The sequence below is a fragment of the Lipophrys pholis genome (assembly GCF_963383615.2).
Source record: "Lipophrys pholis genome assembly, chromosome: 15".
In the NCBI taxonomy this organism is placed as follows: Eukaryota; Metazoa; Chordata; class Actinopteri; order Blenniiformes; family Blenniidae; genus Lipophrys; species Lipophrys pholis.
The window spans coordinates 11413093-11426388 of record NC_137642.1 but is presented as its reverse complement, the minus strand read 5'-3'; the positions used below and the strand labels follow the sequence as shown (position 1 = coordinate 11426388).

The window sequence follows — 13296 nt, the reverse complement described above, 5'->3', positions numbered from 1 at the left end:
AGCTAAATTAACATCGAGAACGTTATAGAAGTGAGCTTCAAAAGTTCAATTGCCACTGCTGACTGGTCACCACTGTGTCTGTGAGCCCTTGACCCCCAGCAGGTCCCCATAATACTGATACTGTTTCAGTTTCCAGTCCCCTCTGCATTCTTTTACACTGCTGCCCCCAAGTGGTACGAAGCTGGTAGTGACCAAGGTGTCGAAATAAAATCCCTCTTGTTAGTATTTCCATTGAGAATCCATTTGCTGTATGAGTATTGAAAATGCACAAAGTTCTTTCTCAAAATGATATTCAACAATACCTAACCAAACCCATCTGACGACGCACATTAATAGGGCCAGCACGAACACATAAGTGTGAGAAGGCCTCTCACTGTGAAGTTTGCATTTTATTTCAGTGCCTATGTAAGTTATCAAGGTATTCTGGCAGATGGATTCTCTGGATATTCCCATTTCTACCCACAGTCTAAGAAAATGCATTTGAGGCTGATCGCTGCCTATAAAACGGACTTCTCTCTTCATACTGTATCTATAGTCAGTCTGGATGAGCTCCACATACAGATGCAGAGTATACCAGCTCTGTCCTGTCCCCAAAAAGCTGCCGCTGTTGATACTGTGAGGTGTCAAAATAACTCTGGATGTATTGAGAAACAATGTTCACAGTACATGACGAAGGCACTGGACCATGTCTGTGAAATTCATCCATCTAGTCATCCAGCAATAAATTAGCATGACATTGATTTTTGCAAATGTAATGCTGTCGGAATAAACTCATAAAGTAACAAGCCAGTTGCATTACTCGTATTAGTTTTATGTTAGCTTACCTCCACAGTGCTAAAATTGTATTCTAAGGTCCCAAACAAATGTCTGCTGATGTCTACATGTTTGTACTTTATCTGCTGTTGTGTTGCTTCGTCTTGCTGCATGTGTTCTGATTCTTTTTGAAAATCTGCATGACTGCTGAAAATTAGCAAAAGACCTTAAATGGATTAGGTAAGTCAAACAGGGCAAAATAACATTTGTTTACAACAATTTGACAACCAACTCAGCAATTCAACTTCATCTGAACTTAACGATATGAGAGTACATTGGTACATTGCCAGTACTACGGTCCACAATACGCCGGGCCATCTAGTGTGTAAACATTAAGACTAACTGCACTTAAGTGACCATCAAAACCCATTGCAGTCTGAAGTAGAAACGTAAGACAAAGGCAGACAGGCAATGTAAGTTCATTTCAGATATTCAAGGGTTTCAATTGAATCGCTGTGTATAATAACAGCTACGACCGAAATCTAAATTAAATTTTCTATTTTTTATTTACATCCGTCTGTTTTTGTTTTTATGTGGCCTTGTGTTGCAGGCTAGTTGGTTTTGACCAATATTAACAGTGTCACTGGAAAATAAATGACTGTATGAATAAATAATTCAAACGGCAAGCATTAATGAGGTGCACCTTTTAAACTGAAGCTTTTCTCTTGTCAGCGTTAATTTTGCATACCCCCTTACATGTTGGAGGGTATCGTAAGTAATGTTCTGCTTAAATAACTAATGGTGCATCTACTCTGTACTCCTCGCCGTTGTTACACCTGCAAGGACAAATGCTACTTCTTTCCTCAAGTGACCATGTTACTGAGAGTTCATCAGACGGTAGAGAAGACACAGAAAGAAAGTATGGGTCTGGGTTTTAAAGGATGTTGCTTCACGTGCATTGCTCTTTTTCTTTTTCAAAGCATTATTTTGTCTGTCATTGTTTCATCCTGGATTGATTTAATTGTGTTGCTTTTCACATTAAATAAAAGCATAATTTATGTGCGATGTAACAAAAGCTCTCCTGACAGCAACCTGCTAAAATACTTTTAAACACACAGCTCTGATTTGTGTTCAAACATGATGTCAATTACACTGAAGGGATGAAGTGACGATTCATAAAATATGTTCGTGTGATAAAATAAGATTTTGGGTACTGAGACTTCCATCGATATTTCTGTCAAGTATGGAATGCCACTGATTTTCGTCCATTCATGTCTTTTCTTGCATATTCTACACATGGCCGCAGTGGCAATATGGAGAGCAAAGAAGCGCACACATCCCTATGCCAGCCAAGCAAAGGAAGAACCCCGATCTGCCCCCAGAAAGATAATCTCTTCACCGGGTCCTGAGATCTGGTAAAGAGTGTTCAAGGCTCCCAGATGAAAATACCTTGTCGACTTCTGACGGTAGGAAACTAAAGGGCCTCCTAATCAGTAGAATGAAACATCCTAAGTGGTTCTTCTCAACGTAGAGGAGTAGCAACTTGATCATGAATCTAATCTAACCCCATCCGATAGAGTGAATTGATTTCAGTCGCTTATAACTGCGATCTCATTCTTTTGGTCAGAGTTTATAACATTATGTGAGCGTGGGGTTGTAGACAGAAAATGTTGCTCAGCTGCCCAGTACAAGAAACGCATTAGTGCTGCACATGTCCAAATTTGTATCCCAATCTTATGATTCCCCACCAATTAAGAAAAGGACCCTGATAAGTTTGAAAAGTTTTCTCTCCTACCTGGAGAGAATCGAGTACTCAGACTTGGAGTTACTGCTTCACACGCAGCAACAAACCGTTCCAGTGCACTCTGAAGACTCTCATGTTACGATGCCAAAAGAACAGCATCATCTGCAGAATGCTGAGACATCTTTTGGTCTCCCCCACAATGCCGCCCTGACCGGACCATGATTAAAGAGAGAAGACAAAACAACACCTTGTTAAAAATGCAACACCGACCTTGAAGTAGTCAAACTTCAGGCTGAATACATGGACACAGTTTTCACATTGGCCGGGAGAACAACACTATGGGAAGGGGTTTTAGATTGCTTTTTTTTTTCTTAAGAAAAATGGGTTGTTTTTTGCAATAAAGAATTACTCAAATGTAAACTTTTATTTTTTTTTTAGGATTTAGACTTGTATTTCTGTGTGTTAAAGTGATGTGGATAAATGCCAGCAGTCAATATTTACAGGTTTTTTATGTTATCTGTTTTCCTGGTTTGATCCAAGTTAGTTCAAACTTGTATGTGGCCCCTGAAGTAAAATGAGTAGGGCAGCTCTAAATCCCACACATCCATCAATATACACCATTGATAGCGCAGTAGTCCACAGATAGACAACCACACACTCAAATTCACCCATCTAAAGCCACCAGTTAACCTCGCGTGCATGTTATTGGACAGTTGAACGAAGCCTGAGTAGAGAAAACCTACGCACACACAAGATAATTAATTTTGCTCTTTGTGAAGACTAAATACTATGTGCATTTACTTGAGCAGGATTTCAACTGCTTTAATTTTTAACAGCACCACTTAAAAATGTCTGTACTTGGGCAAAGCTTTTCAGTGCTCCTTTTCCTCTGTGTGTCGTGCTGCAGTGCATCCGAAATGTGCAGGATGTCTGAAACACGCTGTGGCAAGTAATTTGGCTTTGGAAAAGACATGGAGGGGGGTGTTTCCCCGAACAGGGTAGTTCTTTAAACGAGACTAGTGTTTGGGATCACGTGACCTCACCCACACAGGATGTCCCATAGAAGGAAGAGAGAGAGAGCGAGAGAGAGAGAGAGAGAGAGAGAGAGAGAGAGAGAGAGAGAGAGAGAGAGAGAGAGAGAGAGAGACGCTTTCAACCCGCGCGCCCCTGCAGTGCGATTACGCGCATGAGAAAAGTTAGAGAGGTTTAAGAAGTAGTAGTTACAACTGAAGAGAGAGAGAGAGAGAGAGAGAGAGAGAGAGAGAGAGAGAGAGAGAGAGAGAGAGAGAGAGAGAGAGAGAGAGAGAGAGAGAGAGAGATAGAGAGAGAGAACTTTTATTTCATCCAATGTAGTTGAAATGAAATATTCCGTTGGATTATATTGAGGAAAGATCTCAATAATCGTCCGCCTCTCATCCATGCACATGATCGGTGCCTCCGCGCTGCATCTGGCCGAGGAGAGGAGGAAGAGGAGGGAGAGGAGGGAGAGGAGGGAGAGGAGCCCGCTTCCGAGGACACAATGAGGCAGTGTGTCCATGTCCGGAGACAATGCCGCAAGATGCTGCGGAGAGACGCGTTTCCCACCGGATCAGAGACGATCCGCTCGTCTGCACAGTGAGACCAACTAAGAAGGTTTGTATCATCTGCTCCCTGAACATCTCCGCGTCCTTGTTCCCCACCCTTTGACAGGAAATGAGGAAAATATACGCGAGGCACCGCTGCACGTTTATCATCTTGTAAACATGCCGGCCGGCCGTGCGCATAGAAACGCAGCAAATGTTGGATGCAGGCGGTGAACATTAAACTGCTCGTGTCTGTCACACGGTGTTGTTCCCGGTTTTTTGTTGCCCGGTGATGGAGGTGGAAATCATCCGGCAAATATGGAGGTGGTGGAAGCCGTATAAAATCAACATACCTCTTTATTACAAATGTGAGTTTGTGACAGGATATTTTTTTAAACAAAGATTTGCGCACCACAAGATTAACACCATGAGGAAATATTCATTAGTCTCTATTCTGCTTCAGTGGATGGTGGAAATGATACTTGAATGCCCCCTCCCCCCCCCAAATCGCCTGCTAGAGTATTTAAGGGAAAATGATTGTTATGGTTTTTTGTTGTTGTTGTTGGATTTTATGGTAATGGGGGCTTAGAGGCCAGAAACGTGAACTTGGGTCTGAATCCCAACTGACAGGTCACCACTGTGACTCCAGTCCTTTGACTTGGCTGCTCCCCAGGTCACACCATGGAAAGTAGCCACTGTAGCCAAGTTACTTTATAGTTTGGCATGAAGGCAATGCATTGATTGATTGAGGCCCTTTCCTGGGTGACACACTAAGGTGTATAAAAGAAATCTATCCAAATTAGTCCTATATAGTACAAGTATGACATAACTGACAAGCGACATCGGTGTGGCGAACTGACAACTAAGACAAATCCAGTTGACTCGGTTCATGTGATTCAACTACTTAGATATTTCCTATACCCGATATCTCCTAGAACATTCATATCCATTTTCCGCAGTCTAACTCTGTATTCACCTGCAACTATTTTTAACGTGACTTTAACCTATCCATGACCCTGAAACATGCCTTCGGATAAGGAAATATAGAGTTCTTAAATGTTGCCACTACAGTGACTCTAGTGCTTATGGGTTCTCATGTTTAGGTCCCCACTAGTACCCCGACACACTCACTTAATGATTTACCATTCAAACTCTAATAGCACCCATACAGGTTTTAATGGTTGTCCATATTTATCTTTAACGGAAAACTGTTTTCACTAAATTTTCCCTGAACACTTTAGCAAAGCTTTCAGGGAGAATTTACCTTTCAACATCTCCATGAGACACTGCTTGAAGGCAGCCATTAATGTAATTTGTAGGGAGATGATAAACAGAGTGATGTGCGTTTCTGCCTGAGCAGATAGTCAGATTTGCCAAACGCTCTAGTGAGTCTTGAATATGTAAAAATGCTCAGCTCAAGTGCTTCAGCCTGACAGTTTGACAGCTGTGGCGTATTAAGCTCAGATAATTGGGTGATATTTACTTCCAGAACACACAATAACTCTGCAATTCCTTGAAATCTGTGTTTTGGGGTTGTTGTTTTTTTACTAAGTGATATATTTCTTCAAAAAGGCTTCACTTTCTAGACATGAACAAGTTGCACTTGTGTATTTAAATAAAATGTTTAGCCACATAAAAACGGACTACACACGCAATGCATACACAGTGAAGGAATTTTCCATACCGAATGATTAGAAATGAGATTTTCTTTCAAAACATTTTAATTGCCATGATTATGTTTACAAATAATTATAGAAAATGTAATTTCATACTATCAGGCTCAGACTTGTTTGTTTTGTTTGGACTCATAAATCAAGTGGTTTTTTTTTTCTTCTCTAAATGAAAATACAACACAGCCAACTTTATCCTTGTTTAGACTTGTGCTTTTAGCGTGACTTGACAGTGTGAAACAACCTTAGCTCTTAATATTACCTCTTGACAGGATGATGACATGGTGACTCAGAGCAGAAACAGTAATAGTTTCACACGAAGCTGTCAGTTTTGAGCTGAGCATCATGCTAAAAGAGGAACAAAGTCTTAAAACCACCAAGCTCTGAATCAAAATGCACGTTGTCCGCAGACTCAAGGTTTAGGCAGGGCGAGAAACCACTATCGTTTACCGCGCCCTGCCTCGCATAGCTGAGTCCTCGTGTTACGCCACAGCCGTAGTAAAAACAACGTTGTCTTTTTCACTGGTTCTACGAAATGACACAAACAAATTGATAAAAGCTGTTACCGTTGTACATATTGCAGAAAATTCCTGAGGTTTCTTATCAGCATCGCTGAATCCACATGTTCTTCTAAACCTAAATAAAGAGATGGGCTGAATTTAGGATTTTTTGTTTAGAGTGAGAACAAAGAACTACATTTCTTCATATGTCTACCCTGCCATGATTTGTGTGTACGATTGTGACATAACGTGAAGAAGATCGTGCGTAGCAAAATGAATGCTTCACCATAAACCAAGAATAGCACCAAAATTTGCACCCTTTTCTGACGTACTGTCTGTACTAATTAAGCTCTTTTCTCATTGCAGAATGAAACCTTAACCAGCGCATGAAAGGCAATGACAAGACTTCTGGACGTCCAATTACAAAGACATTACTTAAGAATGAAGACCAGGTATGCCATCGTCTTCATCACTGTTGTGGCCTTGGTCATCATTGGATCGGAAATCAAAATATTGTCAAGGTAAGCAAACGAAAAACAGTCTGTAAACCACACTGATACCCCTTTTCCACCAAGCTGGAGCCAGAGCTAGTTCGGAGCCAGAGCCAGAAGTAGCACCAGTTCCTTGTGTTTCCACCACATAGGCTCTCAAAACCGCGGCTTAGTGATCACCAAAACTTTGCTGAGCACTGATAGACTGCAGAGCTGCCATCGTTCCAACAGCCGAGCATATTTATTAATTTTTTTTAAATTCGCAGTGGACGCAAAATCAAAACAGCAGTGGACTGAGTCTGAGACCCAGTGCTTCCTGGCACTGTGGTCTGTGATCGAGGTGAAAAATAAGTTGGAGGGAGCCTCTAGGACCGAGCATGTGTTCCGAGGAAATACAGCAGGATACCAGCAGAGCTTCCACTTGCTCTTTAATAAGATCTAGAAGTTAGAAAAAGACTTATGGAGCATTTTTAGGTTAACAGCTTTGTGTATAGGTGGAAAAAACAATAAACAAAACTGTCTTTAAAATGAAGTAAACTTATTTTTTAATATTTGTTGACACGCCTGTATTACAAACCCAGAATTCTATCAGTGAGCCACAACATCTTCATACATGATTTTGATTTTTTTAGGGTTATTTATAATGGATGCAGAGATGTTTTATGTTGAGGAAACACAAGCTCTGCATACCAGTACACTTGCATAATGACTTACCAGCAAGATGACACACTTATAATAGCTGCAGCAACATCAAATATGAAAGCCAAGATATCATGTCTCGTCTGCTGTGGTTGGTTCGAGAGTGCTGAAACCCTGAATTGAAAAAAGTGCTTTTGAAGATGGACAGATGAAAACAAAAAAATTAACAATCAAAAAAGAGGTGATTTGTGTGCAGTATAGGTGCTGTTGAAACAAAGTGCTCATAAAAAAGACTCAATAAAAAAAGAAAGACGGAATATCCTTTAGCCAAAACCTGTGAAGTTCTAATTTTAACAGAAATGATCAAGATGACAATACATTTGGGCTCGAACAAAATTTTGGGTTTAAAATATCATACCTGTTGTAGGTGTTTGTGCTGTTGTCATCTGTTTGCAATTGTTTGAAATCACCTTTCTTTCTTTCATCAGGGTCTCTGATGAGTTCACCCAGAAACAGCCAACGAACACCTCCCAGGACTACAGCACCATATCACAAATGATGGGTCTAAAAAAGCTGCTTTCTAAATTGGGTATAAATGGGAATAACTTTTATTCCTCTCATGAGCAAGAGGAGGAAGAGCAAGAAGATTTCGCTCTGAACGGCAGCAGCAGTGGCCATAAACACATATTGCTCATGGCCACCACACGCACCGGCTCGTCGTTCGTGGGAGAATTTTTCAACCAGCACGGGGAGAACATGTTCTATCTGTTCGAGCCTTTGTGGCACGTCGAGCGATTTGTTTTATCCCCTGCAGAGGCACGCAACACGTCAGTATCGTCTGTCTATCGGGACGTACTCCAGAGACTCTTCCTGTGTGACTTCTCAGGCCTTGAGAAGTTCATCACTCCCCCACCTCAGGACCACGTCACCACAGCCCTGTTTCGCAGAGAATCCAGCATATCTCTGTGTGAAGATCCTGTCTGCACTCCTGTAATCAAACATGTTTTTGAGCGGTAGTGTATATCTTCTTGATGTTTGATGCAAGTTGTTGTGTCTCTGATTCAGAGGGGGGGTTAAAAAAAAACATCTCAGTTTTCACCTACATGTTTACAAAGAGAGATGAGCTGCTTTTACTAACTTGTTGGGTTGTTTTGACGGTGTCCTCACGCAGCATTGAAATGGAGATGGTCAATGTTCAGACACTTAAACACCACAGAATATTCGAAAAAACAGGAGCGGTGGGCCGTTTCCCAGGTGTCCTCTTAACTCTAGAAAGTGTCATACTTATATTTAGTTTACAAATACATATACAAATCTAAATCTTCAGTCCCCTTCCTATGAAGTCCTCAGGTTGGGAACACAGTCATTGAAGCATTGCACATGCTGTCTATTCAGAATATATACAAAGTAATAATTATGTAACCCGCCAAACTCTATTTGATCAGAATCATTGGGACTCCTGCACCTTACATATACAGGAGCTAATAGGAGTTCCCATTTTAAATTCACTGCTATTATTGTGGTGTTTTTCCTCGCTTTGCTTCTGTAAACACTTACATTCTTTCACAAAGAGAGAGTAAGGGAGACCTATTGAGTCTTCAACCAGAAAAAAATAAATAAAGTGATGTCATAGTCAGATGTTTTATGAGTCAGCTCGTCTTGCAGCTCTCCTTCAAGGAAATCCCAACGGTGTTGAATGGAATAAATTACCAAATTTCCTTCTGAAAAAAAAGAATGCTTGGATATCTTGGGAAACTCAAGTGCACGATTCACATTTTGACCAATCTTAAAAAAAGATTGCCATACTCCTATTCGATCTTCATCAAACTTTACGGATGGACAAATCTGTCAACCTGGTAACACATACTGTAGTAATGTAAAGTCAGATAAATGACTGATTCAATGAAACTGAATTAAATGATTAGGATGTATGACCCATACAGTCTTATCAGAAACAGTATATACCACTTTAAACTTGTGAAATACTGTATATTGATCATGACATTCTTTTTTTTGTTGTTGTTGCAGGTATCACTGTAAGAATCGTCAATGTGGGCCTCTGAACTTTACTCTTGCGTCTGAATCCTGTCTTTCCAAACAACACCATGCCATTAAAAGTGTCAGGGTGGTTCACCTGGACACACTGCAGCCTTTAATGGAGGACCCGAGGATGGATGTCAGAATTATCCAGCTAATTCGAGATCCACGGGCTGTTCTCGCGTCACGCATGGTGGCTTTCTCCTCACAATATCAGACATGGAAGGCCTGGGCGCAGGACGGCCAGGTGCCTGAAGATGACGAGGAGATGAAGAGGCTCAAGGGAAACTGTGACCACCTCAGGGTGTCTGCAGAGCTGGGGCTCAGCCAACCGCCCTGGCTAAAGCATCGCTACATGTTGGTGCGTTATGAAGATATCGCCCGTTATCCTATGCAGAAGGCAGAGGAGATGTACAAATTCACAGGGATCCCGTTTAGTCCCCAAGCAAGGGAATGGATTCTGAAGAACACCTACACTACTCAGGAAGCCAGTGGGGTTTACTCCACCCAGAAGAACTCATCGGAGCAGTCGGAGAAATGGAGATTCAGCATTCCTTTCACACTTGCTCAAGTCGTGCAGCAACTGTGTGGACCCACCATGAAGTTGTTTGGGTACAAATTTGTGGAGGACGAAAACACATTGACCAATAACTCTATCAGCCTGCTTGAGGATAGAGTGTTTAATTGATCAAGAGACCAAAGTGTGGCTGTGAATCTGCAAAACACTGCGGGCAACAGGTCCGAACCAGGAGAAGCCATGATTGCACAGACCAAAACTGATAAGCATCAATATCATGAGGACACAAACTGTATTTTTGACAGGAGCATTGAGGACATGCATTTATATCCAGACATACCATTGATTTGCCTCATTATAAAAATGAAGAGCCATTTGATAGATTTACTGTGCAGAGTATATTTATACCTGGTACTTAGCTTTATGCCATTCTCTGTATTTTATTCATAAAGGAAAAGATATAGATCTTAATCTTGGATGTATAGGAATATTAGGTAAGATGTTATTGGTAGGTTGGAATTTCAGGGATAAACTAGAGTCAAAGTGTCGGTTGTGCTTTTGATGGACATAAAGGAAAGGCTTTTTTCCCCCCCTGTTTATTGGGTTTCAGACACTGGTATAACGCTGGACTTAGGCAAGGCAACGGCGAGAATGACTGTAGAGTAGATCAGCGTGGGTGAATTTACTGGTGTGACTCAGGTATAGTGTGGAATAGCATTTTCAGGAGTTTTTAATAAGCAGCCTCTAGACCGTCTCAGCACTGTGTAACAATATAGTTTCTATTTAATCGTACTGGACATATACATTTTTGAGCACTTTTCTTTTAACGAAATTTATTTGGCACAAAGATGTAAAAAGTTCAGTCAAAATAGATCAAAAATACATATTTTGAGAACTTAAGAATTTATAGAAAAGCAAGTAAATCTATTGAAGAAATATACATTACCGCTGCTGTGTCAGCAGTCAGCCCCCCCCCCCCCCCCCCCCGCCCCGCACCCCCCAACAGCTTACCAGCAGTCGCAGTTTTTAGTTTTTTACCCAAGCTCTACGTTATCATAAAGTTTTAAAATTAGAATTTCCCGAAGCTGTTTGTTTTGGTGACACCTCATATACAAACGTATACGGATCGTGACTTTAGGAGAGACCCAGATGGTGTTGCGTTCGCTGTCACTCCTCATGGTATATAAAGGTAACCACTGTGGCTCCAACTCAATGGCACCATTGTGTTCAGCTTGGCTGCGGCTTTCCTGAAACGGCGGCGCTGCTCTTGGAAAGGGATATGCATTAGAGACTACTCTTATAGTAGTGCGCTTATACCACCTTCTCTTGGGCAACATTAATATGAAGGCCTATATACGGCACTGAATAGTCCAGCCTCAATTCTGAACTATTTAAGTCAAAAGGAAGACTGTGACATGCCGGCCTTGAAACTTAAACTGTGGGGCAATCTCGGTGTGCCTTCAGCCGTGTTAGATATTCAGAAACATTTTGGAGTGTAACAGGCTTGGTTAATTGGCAGGTTTTGAGGGTATGAAAAAAAGAAGAAGCATGAAAACATGTTCTAAGCTGTTAGAACAAACTACATATTATACCAAAGAGAGTCTCACTTGAAATTCCTTCTCTCAGTTTTTCATCAAAAGAACAAGTTAGGTTATTAAAAATGCATACATTTTTAATACAAAAACCTAACTGGCTATTCACAGTGACTTTCTATGGCCAAGTTGACATCATTACTTAAAAAACAAATATGCGCGCACAAGCACGCACACACAAACTTAAACTGAACGTTAATTAGAAATATGCAGCATCAATGTAATTTGTCAGAAACTATATGATTATTTGTGATAATGTTAGTCACATTGATAAACAGTTGATATAATGCCTTTATTGAGTCATCTGACGAATGCCAATCAGATTATAGTCTAATTTTATTGCATAGTTGAGCAAACATTAACAAATTTATTCACAGTAAATGACTTAATAAGAATAAAACAAGTATTTTTCATGCGTTTCAAAAGTCTTTGCCTTTATTTAATGCCGAGAGTTCCTAATGTGTGTATTACGAAAGCCTCCCGTCAAGCTGCTATCCAAAGGACACTGCTTTACAGGAAAAGTAAAAAAAGGTGGTCTTTGAGACTTTGATACACAAAGTGTTAAAATAATATTTCTTGCCTGCCTTTGGCAAAGATCAAGACACAAACTACAAACAAAGATTTCTAGGAATTGTGTTTGTGCCAATGCAGCTGCTGACAACTCTTAGAAACAAAATACCCAAACTGCAGAATTTTGTATTTTATTTTATGGGTATGGCTATATTTTATTATCTGGAGTTTGGAAATGTAAAAAACACTTTGACTCAGGATCATTGTGAATTTATTTTATGTTCAGTTTTTGTCACTTGGTCTGTTAGGCTGTCATCTGGGAAGAACATGTTTGAAAGATGTGAACTTGTTTCATTGCTTTTCTCTTAATAAAGATAAAATCTGGACGTTTCTCAAAAAAGAAAAATCTGAGTATATATAATTTAATGCAGGTACATATTCAATAGATATATGCAAACTACATTTCCTGTAAATGGAATTATGTCGAAATAAGTCAAAATAAAATGCTTACTTGTTGTATTCTCCATCTGTTAATTTATTGCCTTCTCGGCAGAAAGCCGGAGGCACAGATCAGTAAGACAGGGGAAGAGTTACTGTTTCTTTTCTCCTCCTGATCTGCATTTCTTTTCAGGACAACAGACTACAGGAAAGCGAAAGCAGCACCAAATAAACTATCAAATACAATCATGTATTAGATTTTTGTTTCAACAAATATCCAGGGTTTTTTTAACTGCAAGCTTGAAAAAAATGGAGTCTGGGAAGAGCATCGATAAAATGAGGATTAAAGTGGTGTCATTTACTCAGTCGCATTCTCCCAGTTGAACCACGCATCCAAATGCATGCGGTTGCCAAGGATCCCTTAAAAGGCTGAGTGTGAATAACTGGAGGAGGGGGAAAAAAAAGGGGAGAAACAGGGACCCCATTCATTCTACATTCTTTCACATCCCAGCTGAAAGAAAGCACTTTCCAGTCCACAGCTGTTCGACAAGCAGGTTTTCTCCCTCATCGTTTCCCTGTTTTCTCCAAAGCAGCACAGCAGATGTTTTCACCCAGCAAATGAGAAAAGCCCTGATAAGCCATTCAAGAGCCAAGCCTGGCTCTGTGGGAAGTTTCCTCAGGCTCTCCTGTCGTGCTTCAGACCAGTAGTGGTGCTGTAGAGTAACAAGGCTGATCGACGGATCTACCACAAGCAGTAAATACCACAGCTTGATGGAGTCCGACTTGGATAAAGTATGAGGCAAAGATAATGGGGTATTAAATATAATAAACTGGGTTGTCATC

General features: G+C 40.6%; 1 protein-coding gene across 1 annotated transcript; it reads left to right on the top strand.

Moving 5' to 3' along the window:
- The first annotated feature begins 3612 nt into the window (after positions 1–3612).
- chst3a (carbohydrate (chondroitin 6) sulfotransferase 3a) lies at positions 3613–12403 on the top strand. Its single transcript, XM_080481148.1, has 4 exons — positions 3613–4129; positions 6596–6750; positions 7848–8372; positions 9388–12403. The coding sequence occupies exons 2-4, from the start codon at positions 6626–6628 to the stop codon at positions 10082–10084; spliced, it is 1347 nt and encodes a 448-aa protein (XP_080337274.1). The 5' UTR covers positions 3613–4129; positions 6596–6625; the 3' UTR covers positions 10085–12403.
- The last annotated feature ends 893 nt before the right edge of the window (positions 12404–13296 follow it).